Raw genomic sequence first — 26,367 nt, 5'->3', positions numbered from 1 at the left:
CCTTTTCGTCTCATAAATCTAAAACACCACGATGGCCCACCTCTAAAATCTTTGATTTTCATTTTGGTGGCAATTGCTTTAGCCTTCAGTCTGATCTGCACGGTGGAAACACTGTGGCCGCCTGCTCTCTGTGTGTTAACCCAGTCTTCAAGAAAGTTTTCAAGTTCGGGCCATCTGCTATGATTACCTCTGAAAGCTTTTGTCGTCTTTTTGCATTGACTCAGTTCTTCACGCTGGCCTTTCCACCGTCTCACCGTCGATTCATTTATGCCAAGATTATGTGCAGCAGCTCGATTTCCTTCTTCAACCGCCAGATTGATCGCCTTTAACTTAAAAGCTGCATCATATGCTTTTCTTCGAGTGTTTTCCATGTTGATGAGGGTGAGTACAAATGACTGATTTACAATAATTTAATTGTGAAAGTGCGCTTGATTTATCGTACAATTTCATTGGACCTCTGTGAACTACTCATCAATTTTATTGGTCTACTGTTACGAGGCAAAATGTTTTTGGCGGCATGAAAAAAAAACATGCATTAGCCGCACCGTAGTATAGGCCGCAGTGTTCAAAGCGTGGGAAAAAAGTAGCGGCTTATAGTCCGGAATTTAAGGTACTTTCAAAAATCATTGTGATATTGTTATCTTATTATCAACGTGATTTCAAGTCTATTGTATTCATAATTTACTCATTATTATGTTATGTTTTTTTTGTGTATATATGAAAATCAATAAAAAGATTGAAAAAGAAAAAGAAAGAAAAATCATTGCTTAATCTTACTGGTTTGGACATGCTATTCTACAAGTACTTTTGAACCTCTACTGGTTAAAATCAAATTTGAAATCATTAAAACACCAAAATCTGCAAGAATTTTGAGATAATTGGCAAAGGAGAACAGCAATAAGTGGGAGTAAGGAAGGATAAAGTTTTAGACAGTGAATGAGTCACTACTGGAAGGATGGAAAGAGATTTCACACTGGCTTTCCAAAGATAACTGGATACAAGGCTGTAAAGAAAATCTTGTGGGACTAGGCCAATTAGGTAATCAAGCAATGGAGTATAAAAGTTATTTTCAAACTGCATAGTCTTAAAAAATTGAATTTGGCAGTTGGAATAAACTATAAAGCTACAATAAAATTATCTTAGAACATTAATTTAATATCAATATAAACCACTGGGTCCTCCAGCATTTAAAAAAAAAGCTCCTTGATTAAACATCACCATAAAATCACAAAATGCAACAACGTACAAGATGAGCTTCTAAATGATTCTGTACCAGCTGAGAAATAAGTACAATGTTACAGCACCCATCACCTCATTTTTACATGTGGTAGAAATATTACTAACCTTGAAATTTGGTGAGAAGTATCTGTTGGCCTTGTCTTTATTTGCCTTGTCAAGTTCATTTTTAGTCAATGTGAGGGCCAGATATTCCTTGTCATTATCTGTACGCCAACCATCATCATCCTTGTCTGAAACTATACTGCCATTTTCTACTTTATCTAAGTTCTCATTTGGTTGCGGGATGAAGAATGTATTTATCCAGAAATGGAACATTTTATCCTGAAGAAAAAATATGTTTGTCAGTTACAAGAAATCATTTGCTTCATCTGGACCATGCATTACCTCAATAATGATACCAATGTTTAGAATTTTGCATAAAATGAACCAATAGGAAAACACCACAGAAAACTACGAAGTGTTTTAGGCGATTGGGAGGCAGGGTTTGAGAATAAAGTCATGTTTTATTTCCACTTAAGACACAGGGAGCATATTTCTCCCAATATTTCAAGCTTGATCTGCAAAAGTAAATTTCAAAGGTACAGTTTTCAAAAGTACTTTCAGCTTCTGGAAATGTTGAGAAATATTAAGATTAATGAATCTAACAGCTAAGCACCCATACCATTTTTTTTGGAAATCTGACTATTTTTCTTACTATTCTGGGTAAAGACACCAAAGAAAATTGGATGTGGCTAATAGGACCAGGTATTAAATTTGAATACAAATTAATGAAGTTCTAAATTGTATTTTTAGAAATATTACAACAATTTAAAAACTTATTCATGCAAGATGCTCATATAGATCTGGTATGTGAATAGCTTTTGATGTTTTAAATGAGAGAAAAAGCAATAACAGAGGGCCCAACCATCTCCTCCAGCATTTTAACTTAAGAAACAATAAATTCCCAGTTTATGGCTGTGGGTGAAATAGGGGAAGCTGTCCAAAATGTTTCACAATTGCTTAGCAAATTTATGAGCTAAGTTTAATTCCCACTTTTTGTCAAATTGATCCCAACCTCAATGTGTTAGGAATGTTATAACAGGCCTTTGTGGGTCTAGGCTAGGGAAGAGAAAAATCACATACGACTCCATTCCCAATAGATACTATACACCTCCAATTTAAAAAAAAAAGCAGTGGATTCCGGTTAATAATACAACAGTACCACTGTATTTTGGTGTAATTAGGCAGCTGCCCCAATGAGCCAAAGTTTCATGGAAATATTTTTAAGTACAAAAAGACAAATTACTGTTTAACTGAATAATTATATACGTAAATAGAATACAGAACAAATTAGAACACTACCAAAACTACTACAGTACTATAAAACTGTATTAGCTTCTAATACTTATTGACAGAGGAATTAATCCAGTGTACAGGGTTGTGCTTTTGTCATTGACTGTAAATGAACAAAATCAGTGCAGGTGCCTATCAGAGACAATGGACCGTCTTTAAACAAGTGCTTTCAACGATTTCATCCTCCAAATCTTCATTTTCATTGTAATGTTCAAGATGATGTCGATACCTTCAAATTTTTTCACCTGTGCTTGAGGAACAGTAATCCAGTACTATCTGCAGAATGGTAAAAATACCCTTATTTTCCTAACTTGTTGAAGTAGAGAAACAGTTTCCTTTTCACTCCTGGCAGTTTCTGGCATTTTCAGGCCTGAATGCTTGAAACTGCAGTAGACAAAACAGTTCCAAATTATCTTACTCCTTATGACTTGCCAACTGTCAGTGACAAAAATCACTGCTTTTGAACACAAATGCACACAGGTAATACTATTAAAAAACAACTATTCACTCTAAGCATGGTGTAGTGTCTAACAGCCACATGACTGACTCTAGTTAAAAACTGTTTAGGAACAGAGCCCCGTCCCAAGTTAACAACATGGTGTCCTAAAGAAATGAAAGGAATCCTGGCTATTTTCTCAATTTGCTATTTAGTTGCCATTCTGATACTCAAAGTCTGCCAAATGCATGAAATTGGGACCATCTGGGTGGGTATCATTGTTGACATGGATCTGTTGGGCCAAAGGTCCTGTATCCGTGCTATATTGCTCAAAGACTTGAAAAGTGCAAACAAATAACAACCATGGACAAAAATTCTCAAAGCACCTGTGCTTGAACAGTAATCCAGTATTATCTGCAAAATAGTGAAAATACACTAAAACTATTCAACAACAAAAAAAAAGACTGGCCTGTTTTGCCTAGAAAAACTACTTCTTCATGATCGACAGAGAATAATAGTTGTCTTGGGTGAACAGATTCATTTTGCTTCCTAAAGACTGAAATTCACATGAGCATTTACTATTTCATTCTATGCACTTGTATATCACAGGAAATCACCCTTTATGTCTGATGGGGAAAGACCACGAAATCAGTATCAGATTTATTACCTTCACTACTGAGCTGCTGTGGAAAGGGTCCCGACTGTGTGGAAAACAATGTGTGGTCCCAGTACCCACAAAAGGCAAACTGAAAGTCTTGAATGACAACCATCCAATGCCCTGACCTCACACATCAAGATGACCTGAGAGAGGCTGGTCCTGTCTCATCTCTGACCCCTGGTCAGATCAGCCCTTGATCTCCTGCAATTTGGTTACCAAGAGCACAAATCTACCTGCTGAACAGAGCTTACTCCAATTTGGTTATGCAGAGCAGCACCATGAGAATTATGTATTTTGATTTCTCAAGTGCCTTCAGTTCCAAGACTAAGCCAGCCTGTTATTATTGATGGTGAAGATGTAGGTGTGGTGAGGACCTACAAGTACCTGGGGGTGTTCTTGGATGACAGACTTGAGTGGAGCACCAACACAGAGACTGTGTACAAGAAGGGCCAGAGTCCCCTCTACTTCCTGAGGAGACTGAGATGCTTTGGAGTATACAAGCCTCTCCTTCACGTTCTACCAGTCTGTTGTCACCAGTACAAACTTCTATGCATTGGTGTGTTGGGCCAATGGCATCAATACAGGTCATCTGATCCAAGATACAAGCAGAGATAGGGCAGCAATTCTGGCACTTAGATGCACTGAAAGGCACTGTTTTCCACTGGTAAAGTTATATAGTTTGCAGAATCCTGACAGAGTCTGTCATATTACTTTGAAACCACCTGCCAAGACTGAAATCCTGTAGCTGACTCGGGCATTATCTATCACTTTACCACAGAGAGATGCCCAAAAATATCCAAATTTAAAAATGAAACAAAAATGGCACAGTGAAATCTCATTTGCAACGACCTTAATGAAAGAAAAAAAATTAACTAAATCTAGTTAAATGCATTCTTAGATTATTATCCTTGCACTGTACTGTTGTTTCAACTGATAATGCTTACGGAAGGATGAGACAGTTTAACAAAAAATTGTAGTGGTTGATTTAAAACATCAATTTTATAGCTAAATTAAAAGTCACCCACTATTGTGGTAGTTTGGTATTTCAGACAAAACCATTTCTTTCAAGTAGTACTGTCCTCCAAAATGGGAAGTTGATTGAGAAAGAAACCATAAGTACCTTTTTCTTCAAAGGTCTTTAGCAGAAGGGGAAATAAAATTGTTGGAAATGTAAAAATATCACATCAGAAGCAGCAATGGTACAAATGGATTTTTAACCTTAGTTGTATGGAATTCACTTTATACTAGAACTGCTCAGACCCATAGACAATTTAGTTTTCATTTCTACAGTTCTTAACCATATATATGAACTTAAAAATCGTCCACTGATCTTTTCACGTCATTGATTACATTGCTACCAACAATGGTTAGCTTTGTGCAACTTAATATGCAGTCAATTGATGAATAGGCTAAATCTCAACCAGCAATCTGCCAAATAGTTGTTTATTTTGATGTGGTGATTCAATTGAGGAATGGGGAAAAAAGCTAGAATAAGATAATGCAATTCTTTACATTTTTAAAGGCCACTAAAGATGAAGCATGACATCAAGGTAGTTATACTAATGATATTAAAAGAATCCATATTTACTTAGAACAAACCTTTTTCATCATCTTGTTCTGTTTGTGGAAGAATTCCACCTTGATATCTCCACATACTGGTAGAGGTTGAGGAAAATCAAAATACATGTACTTGTCTTCACGTCTAGTCGGTCCCAAAGAGGAAGTGAAGATTTTCACCTTTAGTTGCGATACCACAAACATAGGATCTATGAATGAACAAAAAACTTAGCTTTTCAGTCCTTTTCAAACCAGAGGCCTTTTTCTTCTCATCTAGCCAGACTAAGATTTCTAATAAAAATCAATGTTAATCATATATGTCATAGCATATGCCATGCATCTCCCTCTGGTTAACTACTGCTGAAACTTCTTGGTTCTAGTCTCTCCCATACTATACCCTGGGTGTTCTGTATTTAGCTGTATAAATGCTTATTTTAAAAATATATATGTGTTTTTTCCCAGTTTAACAGTTTTATCAGATATTAAGATACAATAATAAATCTAATTGGAAAGGTCAGTTTAAAGTGTTTATAATTTAAAAATTCTTAATAACTCAACCATAGTTTAGATCATTTTCTGTATTTTAATTCTACCTGACCAACAAAGTGGATACCAGTAAACTGAAGCAGCAATATAACATTATTTTCAGCATTATCTCTAAATCGGAAATTAAAACTTACTGCAAGTTCCACCACTGAACATTGGAACAGTTTCAAACTGCATCTTGTGAAACAGTAATGCCACCGGTTTGTAATCCAACCTGTGCTTCAAAAGATAGCTGTAATAATATACATAGCGCCTCTGGCTAGGAATAGTTACACCCTAGAGAAAAATAAAATGTACATATTTTTTAATAATTCAGCATCATTGCTTAAGTAGCTCAAATTCTAGTACACAATGTAAATTGGCAAAGTAAAATGGCAACTAAGATGGTATGGCATACACTATAGTTTCACAACACCAGGTAAGAATGCCCAAATTTGCGTTGCAATAACATAGATATGAACCCATATTTAAGACATGACAGCATTTGTCCAGTCCAATAAAAATAAGACAAATCCAATTAGGTCAATTAGCATGCATTAACTCATCAGTGACTTGAGAATGTGGTTGCATTACAGAGCAATTCACCAGAATATTCCTTGGGATAGAGCACTATTTCAGTTTAAATTGGATAGACTGAGTGAGCCTACTCTGAAGTATGAGAAGTGACCTGAGGTATACAAAATCATACCAAGCACAAGTTAGCTGAGCATGTGAAATGTCACGGCATAGGAAGCTACAGGCTGAATGCTGGCAATGAAAATTATAGATATGCAATGCCTTGCATGAATACGCTGCTAAAAAGCCTACTTCTGTGTTGTGATTAGGCTACCAGTCAGCACCTAGTATATAATCCCCAGTGCATAGTGCTGAGTCTGAGTTCAGACAGAACCTGTCCTGTAATAAACTCCAGATTTAATTAAAACAGGGACCGATTTGGGAACTTCATGAGTTTTCAATGTTCATGTTATGTAGCTTCAATTTGCACAGCCTCAAATAATGAAAGTTACTCTCAAAAGCCTTTCATATGCTACATAATAGATCAGGAATGTGACAGAAATGTGTACAGCTCCAATCATACTACCACTGGACATCAGGATAAAGCAGCCTGCTTAATTAGTGTTCCATCCAGCATTTTAAACATTTATGCTCTTTAACTTCAGAGAGAGACAATGCCAGCAGCATACTCTGCCTATGCTTTATAGGCACGTCCAACCATAAAACATAAAACCATAAAACGTCCAACCATAAAACAACCATCACATATAAAAAGGGCAGCAGGTGCTTGGAAAACTTATCAACTTCTAGATTACATTCAAAGTGATGGATCATATGAATTTGGAAAGATGTCGACATTCCCTCAATATTGGTCAAAATTCTGGAACTTAAATAACAGCACGACAGGAATACCTTCATCATAAGGATTATAGGTAGCAGATTATCACTACCTTTTTTGGGATGATTGGAGTTGGGTAATAATTGTTGGACAACAATGATGCTAACATGGCAAGAATAAACATAAGACAAGCAAATGTCTGGCACTCTCTCAAGTATCTCAGTTGAACCATTTGTATCTGTATTTCCGGAGCCCTTTATTTTCCTTACATCATGTCACCAAATCATGATTATTCTAGAGATAAGACAACAGTTTTTAAAAAAGGCAAAGAAAAATAGTTTTGTTTATCTTGTCTGTTGGATAATACATTTAAAAACTTACCAGGGAGACCATAAATCAGAGCTAACCAATCAGCAATAGTGAACTAAACTGCAATAAATTGACAAACTGAGAATCATTTTATTGCATCCATCATGTGCTTTAACATCAACAAAACTGACTTTAAAAAAACAGAAATTAAAAATATATGATAAACCCACCCAGCTCAGCCTTTGACTCAGAACATGGTCCTACAAGGTTTCTGCAAGGAGTATTGTCAAGTCAAGAATGAAACTATGAAGCATCAAATGCCCTCAATCTAACCTACTGCTACAGAAGGCTATCTTTACATCACTATGACTGAAGTTATCATATCTGCCATTTTCCTATCCTCTGGCACCTTTCCAACATACAGGGATGATTTGACAGCAAATCCTTTACCTCCACTCTACCCTTGCCTCCACCTACAATCTAAGATGCATCCCATAACTGATAGTCAACCTTTCTAGTACCTCTTCTAAATTTGATTAATCATGATGACAGAGTCAAAGTTTATAGCACAATTAGCTACTATAGTAATAACTGTTTAATCTAATTAGTTACAAGAACACAACCTAAATTAATGGGCTTATAAAAGCTGGGTGGAAACTTGCTGACAAATAGTCTAAAATCATGAATCATGGACAAAGGGAAGTACATTTAGCTTCTGGAATTCCTAAACTAATAAGGACAGGAAGCATAGACAAATTGATAAATATTACAATTTCACAATTAAAAATCAGAAAACACAGGAGATAAGTGGAGAAAAAAAAACAAGTTAATGTTTCTGATGGAATTCCTTTCAAAGTTCATTGACCAAAAAGGATAACAAAATTTGCCTCTCCACAGATGATGTCTGGCCTGCCGAGAACCTCCAGAATTAGTTATTTTAAATTCATATTTCCAGTATCTAGAGTATTTTTACTTTGGATTACAGTATCATGTCTTTGATATAATTTAGTCAGCACATCATATTTCAAGCTTTGAAATCATCTCACCTGTCTAGACTATATTTGAATCCAGATTTCTGATTTCTTCATCTATTAGTTCAACTGCATTATAACAGAATTACTTCACAGCCTTATTATTTTGTATCCACATTCCTCGTCCCTCTCCACTTGGAACATTTACTTCCACTAACATTATCTGTATCTGCACCTACTTCAGTCACATTATGATTAAAATCGTAATTAGATTTTTGTTAGTTACAGGCTTGGTATATCCCTGGAATCATGGCGATGCAAATTCAGAATTTCTCAAAACTTTTTTTTAAAAACACCTCCATGAAGCTATCTTTAATGCTCTTTGGTCCTTTTCCTCATAAGAGTCTCCTGACAATAACAATTAACTATACTGCTCTCCTGAGACACTAGAACTCAATGGTTTCATCCAGGTATTCATAAACAATATGGCACTTACTCAAGCTTAATTAACTTCACAAATACTTAGCAGATAATAGATGAGTTATGTAGAGATTGTTTTAGAGATTAATAAAGAGGAATGGAAGTTTCCAAAATTACGGCTTCCTGCATGATTCAAGATATATTGATTATTGTTTGCTCATAGTAGAGAACCAAGCTGAATATAGGAAGCACTGAGAATTACAAGGAAAATAAAGGGCAAGTAATAATATGTAACATAAGAGACATTAAAATCAAATACAATATAAATAAAAGTACAACAGCAATAAACATTGAAAGAGCATGTTCAGTTGTTGAGCAAATAAATCATCTTATGGTGAAAAGCATAGTTGCATTGGTCTCAGTAAAGTAGACTCTGCCAGTGTTACTACCAAAAAGGTAGTTGCCGGCAGTAAAGAAATCGATCAGGACAATGACTGGCAATATATAATAGTGAACTGGGTTGAATGAGATGTAACCTTGATTTGTAAGGAAAGCAGGGGTAGCAACTCGTTTGAGCCCAATAAAAGCAAATTACTTTCAATTAACTTATGCTCCATGACAAAGCAGAGAAATTTGAACATGGGAAGTTTAATGTGGTGAATATAACCCTGCAAAAACAAAAGATTAATCTGTTAAATTCAGTCAAAGATGCACAAACTAAACCCATGACATTAGAAGACAATAATTATGAGGACAAGAAATTGTTTAAATGATAAATACCATAGTGCAATAGCAACTAAACTTCAAAACTTAGTGAACAGTGAAGACAAATTTTTAGAAGACAAACATTGGCATAATTAGCAGACAAATAACAGATAAAATTTAAATGTGTGAGAGATACATTTGTTGGAGGGAAAATGAGAGATTAACTAAATGGAGTCAGCTAAGTGCCATGAGTTACGCAAGTTTCAGAAGATAGCCAGACAAGAGGAGTCTGCTATTTAAAACATTTGCTTAGCTTCATAAATAAAATAATACAGTAAAGCTTTACAAAACATCCAGCTGGAATATTAGGAATTTAAATAGTAATTTCTTTTTAAATATTAAGAAAATAGGTAACTCCTTAACTTGTCAAAATGCTACTTGTAAATTGTTGGTGCAAAGAAAATTCCCAATCACTTGCTTATAACTTTCTGAAACAGTGTATTTTAGGGCCAGTAAATTGTTTAAGACCACCCATTCTTCAGTGATAGGAAACTAAAGTTATATAAATATTACTTCTATGTTTTCTTACTGAACAGAATGTGCTGACTTTCTTTAATAACTGCATTCCCAATTCTTGTAGCAGATTGCAGCAACTGCTCAAAATATAATGGTTTATTATGCACCTTACAAAAAATTATTGAAACTCTGCCATTCAACTAAATTTCATGTTAATTCAATTAAATAGGTATTTTCATAGGCCTTTCTAAATCAACTCTTAAATATCAACATTAATATAATTATTGCATTAAACTACTACTTGCTATTTAGAAAAATACTACTTTTGCAAGCTATTAAGATTTACTCTATATTAAAGCCTACTTCCACTGACCTTCTTATCTATAGTCCTTGCTTGGCCATAGAATTCTAGGGCTTCTTGTGCTTTTGAAAATTTGCCACGATGAAGCAAATAAGCACAGATCATTACTCCTGTCCGTCCCTTTCCAGCTTTGCAATGGATTGCTGCAACGTTGTTATCATCTTCACTTAACCAGTGATCTAGGTCTTCACAAAATGGTTTTATGAGTTCTAGCTGTGGTGGATTGTGGTCTTCAAAAGGATATTGTGCGACTAAAAAGAGATTACAAAGTGTCAACAGAAGTAATCAAACTGTCATTTTACTTCTACAAGAGCACTTATTTTATGAAAGTATCATGCACAGTGGTAACAAATTGAAATGTTGATAAAATCTTAATCATGATAATTTTACCTGAAATTTACTTCTAGCAAAATATATATAACCATGCACATAAATATTCCAAAATATTGCACAAAATATTATGCTATATACAGTGTTTTCCTACTGATTCAAAATAATTTAGTAGCTTTAATCCAAATAACACCATGCATGTAGGTTTTCAGCATGGGAAGGTGGAAACAATGCATATGTTTAATAAAAATAGACAATCTTGCAACATACTTACTGGAATTCTGAAGTTATTCATCTACCACCAAAATTCTATATCACAGCATCATATCATTATAATTACTGCTACACTGTTCACTACAATAGAAATCACAACATCCTGTACTGATTAATTCCATTACCCACTACTAATGAGAAATGCCTATAATTTTGCATGTTTTACACAGGCTTTCATTTTACTACCCTTAACAAAATAATGTAATAAGGTAGGTTTTACCTATTAGGAAAATCTCATAATGGAGTTCGATAAAAGTTAACCCACCTCTGCAATTAAATTTAGTAGCATCATAATGTCTTTCTGCACATCTGAAAGGGAAAAGTTTAGAAAAGTGTTAGCCATTATTTATTAAGTAGGAAATTAAAGTGTAGTAACCATGCTTTTGTGCTATTAAACATGTATTTTCTATATTTCAGTTATAATGCTGAATTTCAAAGATATTTTGAGCATATTACTCCTCAATATTTACTGCAACAGGGTAAGTAATAATGTTCATAATTGTGCGCAAATATAACAACCTAAGGCAAGGGGGGATGCATGAATAACCAGAAATCAAAGATGTTGCTGGACCTTATTAACTTTGGAAAAAAGAAACAGTATCTTGCTCTAAGTTTGTCATTCAAATGTATTAAATATCTAATTTCTGTACATGCACTGTCAGAAGTAAACTTGACATAAAAGTGTAATTTCAAGTCTAAAATCTCTAAATAATATGATAAATATTAGCTCCTCTGGCCCAACACTAAAAATTGGGTAAACTTAATATATACCTACACAATTAAGTGCTTTTAGTGAACTATTTTTCTTCTTACTTTTGGGACATCTTTGCTAAACAGGTGATAATGAATAGATCAGCAACTCCTCTGGTCAAAGCACTTTGGACACTTTATCTGAAAATCATACTGTTGCTGTCCAAGATGCCCTGTTCCCTGAAAATGTTGAGGACCTTAGCAATGAAATATTTGGTCTGGCCTAAAGACAGTTACATAAAAGATACCTACTAAACAGGTTAAATTTGCTTAGGACTTGAGCATTTCAATCTCAATTATTAATGGTACAGTCAATATTTTATCAATGCCAAACAAAATTAACTGATAAATGAGCCTCAGATTTTAGTTATCATAGGAAGTTAAAACAGAACTACAATAAACACACTGCCCAGGTCATGCTCTCTTCTAGCTGCTGCCATCAGGAAGGTGGTACAGGAGCCTCAGGACTCACCACCAGGTTCAGGAACAGTTATTACCCCCTCATCTATTAGGCTCTTGAACCAAAGGGGTTAACTTCACTCAACGTCCCTTGCCCCACCACTGGACTGTTACTACAACCTATGGGCTCACTTTCAAAAACTCATGCCAGGTTCTCAATATTTCTTGCTTATTTATTATTATTTCTATATTTTTGTACTTGCACATTTTGCTGTCTTTTGTACACTTGTTTTCTGCCTTGGTTGGTGGGGTCTTTCAATGATTCTCTCTACGGTTATTACATTTATTGAGTATGCCCACAAGAAAATGAATTTCAGGGTTGCAAAAAGTGATATAGATCCCCATTGATGATGCAAAGATCATCGCCAGAGGCTCAGCAATCTCCTCCCTCACCTCCCAAGTAGCCTGGGGTACATCTCGTCCAGTCCTGATGACTTATCTAACCTGATGCTTTCCAAAAGCTCCAGTACATCTCTTTCTTAATATCTACATGCTCAAGCTTTTCAGTCTGCTGCAAGTCATTCCTACAATCACCAAGATCCTTTTCCGTAGTATATACTGAAGTACTCATTAAGTACCTCTGCTAACTCTTCTGGCTCCGTACACACTTTTCCACTGTCATACTTGATTGGATCTATTCTCTCACGTCTTATGCTCTTGCTCTTCATACACTTATAGAATGCCTTGGGGTTTTCCTTAATCTTGTCCGCCAAGGCCTTCTCATGGCCCTTTCTGGCTCTCCTAATTTCTTTCTTAAGCTCCTTCCTGCTGGCCTTATAATCTTCTAGATCTCTATCATTACCTAGTTTTTTTGAACCTTTTGTAAGCTCTTTTCTTCTTGACTAGATTTACAACAGCCTTTGTACACTACGGTTCCTGTACCCTACCATCCTTTCCCTGTCCCATTGGAACATACCTATGCAGAACTCCATGCAAATATCTCCTGAAGATTTGCCACATTTCTTCCACACATTTTCTTGAGAACTTCTGTTCCAATTTATGCTTCCAAGTTCCTGCCTGATAGCCTCATACTTCCCCTTACTCCAATTAAATGCTTTCCTAACTTGTCTGTTCCTATCCCACTCCAATGATATGGTAAAGGAGATAGAATTGTGATCACTATCTCCAAAGTGCCCTGCCACTGACAGATCTGACACCTGACCAGGTTCATTTCCCAATACCAGATCAACTGCAGCCTCATCTACATATTATGTCAAGAAAACTTCTTGAACACACCTAACAAACACCACCCCATCTAAACCCTTCAATCTAGGGACATGCTAATCATTATTTGGGAAATTAAAACCTCCCACCACGACAACCCAGTTATTAACACACCTTTCCAGAATCTGCCTCCCCATCTGCTCCTCGATGTCCATGTTACTACTGGGTGGTCTATAAAATATACCCAGTAAAGTTATTAATTCCTTCCTGTTCCTAACTTCCACCCACAATGACTCCGTAGACAATCCCTGTCTTCCTTCTTTTCTGCAGTCATGACACTATCTCTGATCAACAGTGCAACACCACCACCTCTTTTGCTGCCCCCCCCCCCCACCCCGTCCTTTCTAAAACATCTAAAGCCTGGCACTGGAAGTAACCACTCCTGCCCGAGCCATCCAAATTTCTGTAGAGGCCACAACATCATAGTTCCAAGTACCAATCCTTGCTGTAAGCTCATCCGCTTTGTTCATAATACTCCTTGCAAGGAAGGCAGACGAGCATTTACAGGACTGCTTTGAGGGAACTGGATAATATTCAACTTCAAATCTGAAGATGTCACTGCTGTCAGCTATAGATCACCAAGAATGATGAGTGTGTGCCTCAGAGAATGTACGAGACATATCAGAAGCTATGAATGAACCAGGAGATTTATAGTCTGCTGAAGGCTAGCCCTGTGGCATTCAAGACCAGTGAGACCAGTGAACTAGAACTATACAAGTAGTCCATGTTTGGCAAACGGAAGGCTATTTGAGAGCGAAGGAAACAATTCTGATTGAAGTTATAGATGGAATTGGATACATGTCAATTTTAGCAGGGTTTACAGACAATTACTTCCTACAAGGAGAACACTGAAATTTTAAAAGGGAAATAAATCTACACTTGTGCAAATCCCTGCAGCATTTGGTGACCCTCTGATCTGTCTCAGAGGCCAACAACAGAACATCTTTCAAGAGGGTGAACCCTCACAAGGTGTAATGCCCTGACAGTGTACTTGACAGAGCACTGAATACTTGTGCCAACCAAATGGCAGGAGTGTTCAAAGACATCTTCAACCTCTCACTGCTGCAGTCGGAAGTTCCCACCTACTTCAAAAGGATGACAAACATGCCAGTGCCCAAGAGCAGCAGGGGGAGCTGCCTCAATGGCCATCACCCAGGTACACCAACATCTATTGTAATGAAGTGCTTGAGAGGTTGTCAAGGGCAAGAGTTAACTCCAAACTAACCTGCAATTTGATTATTGCTACAATAGGTCTACAGCAGATACAATCTCACTAGCTCTTCACTTGGCCTTGGATCACCTGGACAACAGCAATCAGGCTGTTTGTTGATTACATCTCAGCATTGACTGCCACCATACCTTCAGTACTAATTAACAAGTTACAAAACAATGAAAGGCAACAAACCCATATACATTACTTCAGGTTTCTTTTGTTCTCTTTTGCACTAGTTATTTATTTTAAAATTTATTTCTCATTGTAATTTAGTTATTTTATTACAAATTACAACATAATGTTGCTGCAAAACAACAAATTTCTTAACACATACCAGTGATATTAAACCAGATTGATTCTAAATAAAGACTGAAAAACAATCAGTGTGCAAAAGATAAATTCTGCAAACAGTATAAGTAAATTATTGATATTGAAAACATAGGTTGTAGAGTCCTTGATCAGTTCAGAGTTGAAGCGAGTGAAATTGTCCAGTCTGATATCTCCAGGGTAATAACTGTTCCTGAAGCTGATGTTGACAAAGAACGTACTGTAGAGTCCTGTAGCTCCTGCCTGATGATAGCGAGAAGACAGCATGGCATGCATGCTGGTGGTCCTTGATAAAGCATGTTGCTTTCTTGTGGCAGTGTTTCTTGTAAACGTGCTCAAAGGTGGGGACTATTTTGCCTGTGATGGATTGGGCTCAGCCGCCACTCTTTGTATATTTTTCCATTCTTGGGCATTTGTGTTCCATACCAGGTCATGTCATACATTACCATGGCATATGCTGTTTTGCATCTCACAATTGCAAGACATACTAAAATAACCAGTATGTAGATAATAAGCTAGAATGCTTCAATGTTACACAATACTTCTTTCCCACTAAAAATTAATCCATCATGGCAATTATTGGCATCAGAATTCAAGTGAAGAGTCATAAAGGATGCAATAGCTTTTAATTATGTATTATAAAGTAATATCATTGCTAATAAATGATTTTTCACCTCATTCCCCAATTTTCCCCAATTCATCAATTTGTACATTAATGGAAGTAAAGAACACAGTATAAAGAGCAAAAAAGACCAAAAAGTGCACTTATTACTCATAATTTATCAGATACAAACTCCAATACTGAATTGTGCATAGAGAGCATTCTTGGCAGAAGATTTTTTCAAATGGATCTCAATTAAAGTTTGTGACTTTAAAAGAAAGTAATTGTCTTTCCTTACTTTTCAATCCTCCATTCATCTTTTTGTTTTCCTATGCATCAGCAATTCTACACTTGGAAATACTGTCTTAATCTAGACTGATAAAAGTGGATTACACATGAACAACTGTACCTGGCAGTACAATTAGTGAGGAATTTCACATTTTGAAAACCTCATCTGCAGTTTGCAAAATACAAGCTCTTTCTCTACTAGTTGCAATCTCTAATAGAAACTAAAACCTTTCAAGATTTTTATAATTCTTTATATCAATCAGAATTTGTTGAGGATTCTTCTTTAATGGATGAATTTTTAAGAAAATTGAATATTCCAAAATTAACTACAGAAGATAGCGTACTTCTAGATGCACCTATTACAGAAACCGAAATAAAAGAGGCTATTTTTTTTAATGAATTCAGGTAAAGCCCCTGGTCCGGATGGTTATATTGCAGAATTTTTTAAAATCCTTTTCCTCTATACTCTCTCCTTGGCTTTGTAAAATTTTTAAAGATGTGTTAACTGTAGGTAAATTGCCACAATCTTTTTATGATGCCTCTATTTCTCTAATTCTTAAAAAAGATAAAGACCCCACTGAATGTGCATCCTATCGGCCTATATCTTTGCTGAATACAGACTTTAAGATTTTTAGTAAAATTTTGGCCACTAGATTAGAAAATATATTACCTCGAATTATCTCTGAAGATCAGACTGGATTTATTAAAAATCGTTATTCATCTTTTAACATCAGAAAATTGATTAATATTATTTATACTCCTTCACTCAAAATACCAGAATGTGTCATTTCTTTAGATGCTGAAAAAGCATTTGATAGAGTTGAATGGCCATATTTATTTAATACTTTGCAGCAGTTTAATTTTAGTTCAAAATTTATATCATGGATTAAGTTAACATATTATAAACCTTTGGCTTTCACCAATAATCAAAGATCTCCTTTTTTTCCAGTTATTCGGTGATATGAGGCAAGGCTGTCCTTCAAGTCCTTTACTATATGACATTGTTTTGGAACCTTCAGCTATTGCCATTCGTGAATCACCTAATATTTTGGGTATTACCCATGGGGAAGGGACTTATAAGTTATCATTATATGCTGATGATTTGTTACTATACATATCTGACTCTGAGAGATCTATTCCTGCTATCTCATCCTTGCTTGCTCAGTTTAGTAGCTTTTCTGGTTACAAACTGAATTTTAATAAGAGTATTTCCATTAAATATGCAAGTTCCAATTTATAAACACTTACCATTTAAAGTTGTCACATATCATTTTACTTATTTGGGTATTAAGATTACCAAGAAACATAAGGATTTATTTAAAGTTAATTTTTTACCTTTAATCGACCAAATTAAGCAACTTGTTACCAGGTGGTCCCCATTATCATTGTCATTGGTTGGTCGAATTAATGCTATTAAGATGATAGTGTTACCCAAAATTTTATATTTATTCCAAGCACTTCCAATTTTTATTCCTAAATCTTTTTTTGATATTATTGACTCTAAAATATCTTAGTTTCTATGGCAGAATAAAAATCCTAGACTAAGCAAAAAATATTTACAGAAGCCTAAGAAGGAGGGTGGTTTGGCTTTGCCAAACCTGAGATTTTACTATTGGGCAGTCAATATTTGATATTTAATATTTTGGACACAAGAACAAGCATCTTGCCCACAATGGGTAAATTTGGAATGTAAATCTGTACAAGACCTTCCATTGTTTTCAATTTTAGGATCTTCACTTCCTTTTTCTTTATCTAAATTGAATAAACAAATAACTAATCCCATAGTTAAACATACATTGTGAATATGGTTTCAATTTCGTAAATTTTTTGGCTTGAATAAGTTTATCTTATCAAGCCCTTTTATATCTAACTTTTTTTTCGACCCTCTTTTATGGATCAAGCCTTTGTATTATAACATGTTTTCGTGATCTATTTTTAGATAATAGTTTTATGTCCTTTGAACAGCTATCTAATAAATATAATTTACCTAAAACTCATTTTTTAAGATATTTGCAAGTTAGAAATTTCTTGAATAATATGTTAGTCTTTTCCAAAATTATGTCCAACGGACATTACGGAATTTTTTTTAGCTCTGAATCCTTGCCAGAAGGGTTTAGTAGCCACCATTTATAATATGATAGTAAAAAAACAGCCAGAAGTATCAGAAAAAATTAAGGAATGGGAAAAAGAACTTCATTGTCTTATACCCACTGAGCAGTGGGAGAAAATTTTACAATTAGTCAATTCCTCTTCTATTTGTGCTGAACATGCCCTAATACAATTTAAGGTTGTACATAGGGCTCACATGTCCAAGGATAAACTTGCTCGATTTTACTCTCATGTTAATACAACCTGTGACAGATGTCATTCTGAAGTAGCTTCATTGACCCACATGTTTTGGTCTTGCCCTTGTTTGCAAAATTACTGGAAAGATATTTTCGGTAATATTTCAACAGTTCTGAATATCAAATTGCAACCGCATCCTATTACTGTAATTTCCGGTTGACCAATGGTGGATAATAGTTGTTTATCCCCCTCAGCTCGATGGATGATTGCATTTGTTACATTAATGGCTAGAAGATCTATCCTATTGAACTGGAAAGAAATTAATCCTCCAACTATATTTCAGTGGTTTTCTCAAACTATCTCTTGTTTGAGCTTAGAAAAAATTAGAAGTGTTGTCTTTGATTCTTCAGTTAAATTTGAAGAAACTTGGAGACCATTTATCCAACATTTTCATATCAGTTATCAGTTCCTAAACCCTGCTTCTATTATCCTTAATTATTTGGATGGAGGTGCGGAGTTATTGACGCTACTGTGTATATTTGACATAATGCAATGGCCCATGTTGGTTAGGTTTTTTCTTTTCTTCTTTGGGTATTTTTTTTCCTTATTTACTCCCTTTTTTCGTAATTACTATGAATTTGGGAGGTTTTTTATATATGAATTATCATCTATATGAATGTATACTTAACTATTAATTATGTACTTTCAAACTCACTGTATTCATGTTTCATTTATGTTTGTTTAAAATTAATAAAAAGATTTAAAAAAGAAAAAAACAACCTAAAACCTGAATTTCATGTTGGTCGTTATCACCAAGAGGATTAATTTTGCAGGATAAAGCCTTAATTCATGATAGCTCCAACAACCATCAAAACCAAGTTCCTGGAATATTTTGCCTAGCTAATCATTTTTCCTCTCCATACATTTCTGATTCTGGAGACCAAGGTGATTACGTTGACCAACATCAACATATGCAGCATATTGCTGCAAATAAATCAATTGGCATAATACTACTTTTGCAATATTTACAGCAGGATGTGATGATCCTCCTTGGTTTCTATATTTTTTCCTTCTCAGTTGGCTTCATCATAACCCTTCATCTCATTTCTGCATTTCAAAGTCAACTGCAATTCAAACTCCAACCACTTTTATTCTCATCATTAAATACCATACGATGTACCATACCATAGCATTACCATATGAAAGATGGTGATGGAAAAGATCAAAAGGAGCAGTCATTCTGGATGTGTACCATTGTTTTAGATTTTCATTACTGCAATCAGAAAGGGTTTTTCCATTTTCCCATCTGGTAATAACCTAATTTTTGGCTCATCACACCTTGAGTGAAATAGCTGATTCAAGTACTGGTTAAACTGAGTAATGGGGTCTTTGTGGGGACAATGCTATAGTTTCATTGACACCTGACATTAATCATTAAATAGGGTGTTAAATTGAAATTCCTTACATGATTGTTTTGAGGTGACAACCCTGAAACACCTCCCACTCTGCTATAAATTTTGTGCAACAGATTTTCAAAGCCACAATTACTGAAGTAGCTTCTCCTTCAGTGCTGAGGTGTTTGATATCTCTAATATAAGTGTTCAGGTATGCCCAGCCATACCTACATGACTATCTGATAATGAGATTTAGCCAAACGCTTAGGCTAATGATTTTGATTCACAAGGTTTTCACACATAGCAGTGGTTTTTTTGCCACAATGCACATTCTGTTATTCAGAAGGTGTAATCCGGCAATGAAATTTGATGTTTTCAAAAATGGGCGTGGTGAAGAAATAATATATTTGGATTTTGTTCAGATTCTAAGAGTGATTTATCAGAGTTCCAGCTTCACACTTTATCTGTTCCTCGATCTAAGGCAAATCTCTACCTACAAAACTTATCAAAGGTGGATGGGCAATTAATAGTTCAGTGGAGTACCTATAAAAAGCTATTGAAGAGTAAATTCTAAGTTTGGATGCACCATATGCTTGCTTCAAAAAGTTTACCTCTTAACAAAAACTGCCTCCACTGGAAGTATCATTTAGAAACAGATTCAATTTCTCTTGCAGGAGAATACAACACAATACCGCTCTGTGCATTGTCTGTAACATAGCACTTATTACAAGTTGCCAATTTTAATACAAAATACCAGGTCAAAGTAAATATATTCTCAAAAATGGTCTTTATATTCCATCTATACAAAATTAGCACAACCATAAAGTCAAAGTATGGTCACATGGTCGAACTATCAGCAAATACATTCATGATGAAGGGTCTTGGCCTGAAATGTCAACTGTTTATTCCTTTTCATAGATGCTGCCTGGCCAGCTGTGTTCCTCCAGCATTTTGTGTGTTTTGCTTTGGATTTCCAGCATCTGCAGATTTTCTCATGTTTGTGACACAAACTCTAAACAATATTATAACAAGCCCATTTACAATGTTTTCAAATAATACTAGTCAATGAATACACAATCACCACCATGTTATTTGCATAAGTCCATATCAGTGTCAAATAAGATGAAGTTTCAAAGGATCTAATTCAACACACTAACGAAAGAATTGTCAAGAACTGAAGCATTTTTAGTAAGCACTAGACTACAAAATTAATCTGCTCAGTACTCAGAAGAAATTGCCAACAATGTGCATTACTTGTTATATTGACCTACTTTGCTCTTTGTATAATCACTTGACATTATGAGTACTCTTCTGGTAAAATGGCAGCGCACTCGGACACAGTGGCCACTCAGTGTCCAACCTAGTGTGTACTGGTTTGTCCTTTACGAATGCAAAACTCTGCTCTATTTTAAGAACATTAAGTACTGCAGATCGACCCCATCAGTGAATGGCATGATAGTGGAGGTGCTGCAGTTTGACTGAACCATGTTGCTTCCTGCTGCAGGAAGGCCGAGTCAGTGTGCTGTCTAAGAAATGTTGCTAGTGATTGTTTTGGACATTTTTCTTGTTATCCCAAAACCCTACTGAACATTGGTAATGTAGAATACTGCAAGTCAGGTTTACTGATTCACTAGGGAGGCCAACGGTGGGAGGGTTGCGAAGCCTCAGTTGTAGCGCGGATTTGGCCCTCATGCCGCAGGGTCACCTGCTGCAGCCACCCACGGGGGGGGGGGGGGGGGGGGGAGAGAGAGAGATGCCAAGGCAGTGAAACGAAGCATCCATGCTGGGTTGGAGTTTGGCCCTTCCCATCACAATGCCCTCCAATGTTCTTTTAGTTAAAGACAAGCTAGATTGTGTTCATCTATGGTTGCACTAGCGCATGACGATCGGACTCCTGCGAGCTTGTTCTTGCCAGCAACATGCCATGCACCATCAGTCTACAGGACATGACATTCATTGACTTAGGCCACATTACTTTTCTTGTGTGACTACATGTTTACTGCTATCACGTGCCTTGTGCTGTGCATGACTGTAGGTACTGTGATTCGCACCTTGGCCCTGGAGAAATGAAGTTTCATTTGACTACAATGATGGGTATTTATCCTTGGTTTAATGACAATTAAACAGACTTTATTTTAAGAGACATAGTTCTGAAATTCTTCTGGATTTGACAAATTAAACCATTTTTAATTTAATGATTTTCTTATTCTCATGCATCAGTAAATAACCTTGTGGTATACACACTGGATTCCTCTTTTTCAGTCCTTGAATACATCTTATCCTGGAGATATTAACCACTATCCAGCAAGGAGTAGTTCTCTACCTCAACTTGCATAAAGTCTCATGACATTGTGTCATTTATGGGTAAGCATTACTAAACTCCCATAGCTGATGAATCGGTACACTTCCACGCTGAAAGCATATGGTGGGTACTGCATGTATTCTGAATGACATTTTTCATGTCTATTACTAAAATGAACACAACTAAATGAGGTGAGACTTACAGAACATTACAGTATTGATGGAATTGACTATTACTAAGCCGATCTGGAAATAAAGTCCATTCTTCAAACCCTGCATGTTGCATGGCAGTATCATCATGTTAAATGTCATGAACACACACCAATTTTGGCACCTCAACACTGGGCATTCATGAGGTGCTGTAAACCTCAGCTATATTAAAAATGTGCACATGCAAAGTGATCTTATATCATTCTAATCCATTTATTAAGCTAGAGATCAAACCCATTTAAACAAGATGCAGAAGAGCCTGTCACAGGTTACAACTACTGTATTTAACAATGAGATATCAACCAAGCAAAGCAGTATAAACAGTATACATCAGATGTAATCCCCCGCCCAGTGGATTATTCAACCACTTCTAGTTGTAAATGGTGGCAGACAATTAAACAGCTAATATAAGGGCACTTCAAAAACAGCCCAACCTTCATGGAAGTAAATTTCATCATAAAGACTACAATGGTTTGAGCAAGTGTTGAATCCAGTGCATTTATGATCAACAACAAATACTGGCCTTTCAAACTATCCACATCTTAACACAAAAAACAAACAAAATGCACCATGTGAACAACCAATCTTTGTAAATTTAATATGACAAAGTGTTATTTGAATTATGTGCACTTTTGCTTTGGCAAATGTACTAACATTGCTCTTGAATAAATAGGAGGGTCAACAAATGGCTTGCAATTCACATCCAGCCCATGAGATGGTTCGTTTCACTCTACCTGAGGGAGTGAATGACTCAGCTGCCTCCACTGACTGCTCTCCTACAATGTCATAACTCTATTCCAAGCTATCTTTAATAGCCAGTTGAGCATGAAACTTCTCTTACCAATTGTAAAACTCAGATGTTAAATATTTGTAAATACTTTTAATACTGAAACACTGAAAAATATTCAAAATCTATTCAAAGATAATTAAAATTAAAGTAAAAATTAAAAACTAACATAATTGAAGCAAATAATAATGCCTATATTCAAATACATTGAGCAACTAATTCCATTTAAATTACTATCTGTTCAAAGTCATTCTTCTCCAGTTAAAAGAATTGAACTTGTTACATCAAACTTGATATCTGTTTAAAGACCCAATTTCTCAGTGTAACTGTTGGGAATACTTCTGGAGGGTTGTGCTCCATCACTGGATCCCAATTTACACATTTTACCACTGTAAGAATGATAATGGAAATTTAAGTATTCTGCACAGTGCAATCTGGTTTCAGAAATAAATCCTAATTGTGTAAACTATTAAATTGAGTCGATTGAGCAGAGTCATGCCAATACTTGTTATGCCTTTTAAAAAGTCATATGACTAGCTTTGTAAAATCAATTTTCTCATAAGTTATTTTGAGTACCAATAGCAGTACTATACAGGAAAAACAGCATGATGTACCGTCTTCAAAATCCACTTCCAATAGCACTATTGACTGGGATAGACTTTTAAGCAAACATTCTCTCTCAATGGCATGTTAAAGGGGCAGCCTTCTGAGAACAATGTAACTGACACACTTTATGACTGCATTACACAAGAAGTAGCCCAATTGAATTCTCTAAGATCTCACCAAATGACTCTGCTCAGTTTCTGTTCACTGAGCCTCTGCTAATTTTAAGCTGGGAAGATGGAATACATGACTGAACGTAGAGACTTCACTTGATAATTTAGCTGCTTCTTTAGCAGATGTCCTCTGACACTGTTGTAGATCAATCAAGCAAGCAAAGGCTTAAATACTTAAATTTTATGTGCATTAGTTTAAATGTCCTAATAATCCAAATTCAAGTTTAGTAAAGGTACACTAATTACGTGCATCTGGTTGCTACATAACTAATGCTATCTATGATGCTCACCTAGACACTTAGTATAAAACTACAATAAAAACAATAAATGAATGAATGAATGTGTAGACCAAATGAAAGTTGAGCATACCATAAATTAGATTGTTTCCCATCGCAAAACAATCAAAAGTGATGTACATGAGTTTGCCTAGTGAGACCCTGCTAACTTCCTGTAAATCACAGGTGTAGCCACAGGCCCTTGCTGCACCTGTCTTTTTCTTGCCTAACTAGAACAAACTTTGTCCAATATTTCTCTGGTACCATTCCAAGTCTTCACTTTTACATCAACAACTGTTTTGGTGCTTATTCTTGCACAGATGTGGATCTCAATTTTATCACTCTCTCTGATTTCCACCCTGCTCCAAAATTCTTCTGACATTTTTATCCCTTTTCTAGGCCTCTATCACCAACTTTGAAGACGAACTAACATTTACTATAAACTCAGTGGCTCCCAAAGCTACCTAGATTACACCTCATCCACCATGTTTCATGGTTGGGTTTCAATTCTTTTTCCCTATTTTCTGCCTCTGCTACATCTGGTGAGGTATTACATTCCAAGAGACATGAAGGGTCCTTCTTCATGAAACTTGGATTTTCTTCTGCTGTGACAGATGGAACACTATCACATTTCTAGTTTCTCAGACTTCTGCTCTTTTCCCACCTCCATCCAATTAGAAGTGTTTCTCTGCGCAGCTTCACTCCATTAGCCTCTGCCTCCAGTGCATCATTCTTTGCCATTTCCCCCAATTGCAAAAACATCTCACGACTAGCCACACCTTTTCCTTCCCATTCTTCTCACCTTCCACAGGAACTAGACCCTCAAGATTCCATGGCCCATTCATCCCAAGCCACCCCTACCAACTGGGTGGCACTTCTCCCTTTGTGCAACCTTTGTTCTTACACCTCCTTCTTCACTGCCATCCAGGTGATGTACCTCCAATCTCATTTTCTGCGTTCAGTATTCCCAATGTGGTGTTCTCCACATCATTAAGGACCTTTCGTATTCAGGACATGTCCCCTTCTTAATACAGTACCATCAAGGAAGAGGTACAGAAGCTTGAAGACACACACTCAATGTTTTAGGAACTGCATCTTTCCCTTCATCATCAGTTTTCTGAATGGCCTATGAATATTACCTCAATATTCTACTCTATTTTTGTACTTTTTTTATATTTCTCTTAACAGCAATTATTTATATTCTGCACTTTACTGCTGCCAAAAAGCAATAATTTCCTCATGTATGAGTAATAATAAACCTGATTCCGAGGTTGGGTGATAACCCATGACTCTCAGACATCTCCTCTTACTTACCCCTTGAACAGGACCCCAGGTCATTGTCTCACATACTACCATCAACCTTACTGACTCTGGAGATCTCCCATCTACTGCCCACCTCCCGTTTCTACCTCCTACCTAAAATATACAAACCTGCTTGCCCAGGTAGACCCATTATTTCAGCTTGTTCCTTTCCCAATGAACTCATACTGCATACCTCAACTCTGTTTTATACCCCTTGGTTCAGTCCCTTCCCAAATACATCTGTGATACCTCACATGCTCTTGATCTTTTCAAGGATTTCAGGTTTCCTGGTCTCCATCATCTTATTGTTAACTATAGATGTCCAGTCCCCATACACTTGCACCCCCCACTAGGAATGTCTCAGAGCTCTCCATTTCGTTCTGGAAACCAGACCCAACCAGTTCCCCTCCATCACCACTCTCCCCCGCCTAGTGCAACTTGTCCTCACTCTAAATAATCAGGTAGCCTCATCAATTTCTCAAACTTCCAGTAATGACTCCACCCCTTCCTTCACCGTTTCCAAGCCCCTTGTCCCACTCTTATGTCATCTCCTTGCCTGCCCATCACCTCCCTCTGGTGCTCTTCCTCCCCCCCCCCACTTTCTTCCATGGCCTTTCGTCTCTTTCATCAATCAACTTCATAGCTTTTTGCTTCATCCCTCCCGCTCCAAGTTTCACCTATCACCTGGCGTTTCTCTCTCCCCTCCCCCCACCTCTCAAATCTACTCCTCAGCTTATTTTCTCCAGTCCTGCCGAAGGGTTTCAGCCCAAACTTGGACTGTACTTTTTGCCACAGATGCTGCCTGGTCTGCTGAGTTCCTCCAGCATTGTGTATGTGTAACCCACAACTTCATGTGGCAAATCTGTGCCAGATTAGACCTGTTTCAGTCAATAAAAGAAACTTGCCAGTTTGTTTTATTACAATTATTTTCTTGCTCTCCTATATATTCAAGGATTCTTCTTCTGTTCCTCTACACACCACTTCTGTATTCACATGCCTTGTACATGTGCAAGAACACCACCTCACACTTTGGATAGAACTGCATTTGCCAATACTTTACTTGACTTATCCATCTACATTTCTCCCCCACCCCCCCACCCAATGCTTTATTTTGCATTATCACCCAATATCTGTATCATCTGGACATCTAATCAAAGTCCCATCATTTCAGGCTAAATTACAATATAC

General features: G+C 36.3%; 1 protein-coding gene across 1 annotated transcript in view; it reads right to left on the bottom strand.

The window, feature by feature from the left end:
* The window catches only part of LOC132379500 (phosphatidylinositol 3,4,5-trisphosphate 3-phosphatase and dual-specificity protein phosphatase PTEN-like), a 114,649-nt gene that overhangs the window by 12,064 nt on the left and 76,218 nt on the right, over window positions 1-26,367 (bottom strand). Inside the window, exons 4-8 of the mRNA XM_059947459.1 lie at window positions 11,252-11,295; window positions 10,396-10,634; window positions 5,903-6,044; window positions 5,265-5,431; window positions 1,345-1,560 (exon numbers count right to left, since the gene is read on the bottom strand). Coding sequence (XP_059803442.1) covers window positions 1,345-1,560; window positions 5,265-5,431; window positions 5,903-6,044; window positions 10,396-10,634; window positions 11,252-11,295 — 808 coding nt within the window. The remainder of the gene's footprint in view (window positions 1-1,344; window positions 1,561-5,264; window positions 5,432-5,902; window positions 6,045-10,395; window positions 10,635-11,251; window positions 11,296-26,367) is intronic.

The sequence above is a fragment of the Hypanus sabinus genome, chromosome 22 (assembly GCF_030144855.1).
Source record: "Hypanus sabinus isolate sHypSab1 chromosome 22, sHypSab1.hap1, whole genome shotgun sequence".
In the NCBI taxonomy this organism is placed as follows: domain Eukaryota; kingdom Metazoa; phylum Chordata; class Chondrichthyes; order Myliobatiformes; family Dasyatidae; genus Hypanus; species Hypanus sabinus.
This window is presented reverse-complemented; position numbering and strand designations above follow the sequence as displayed.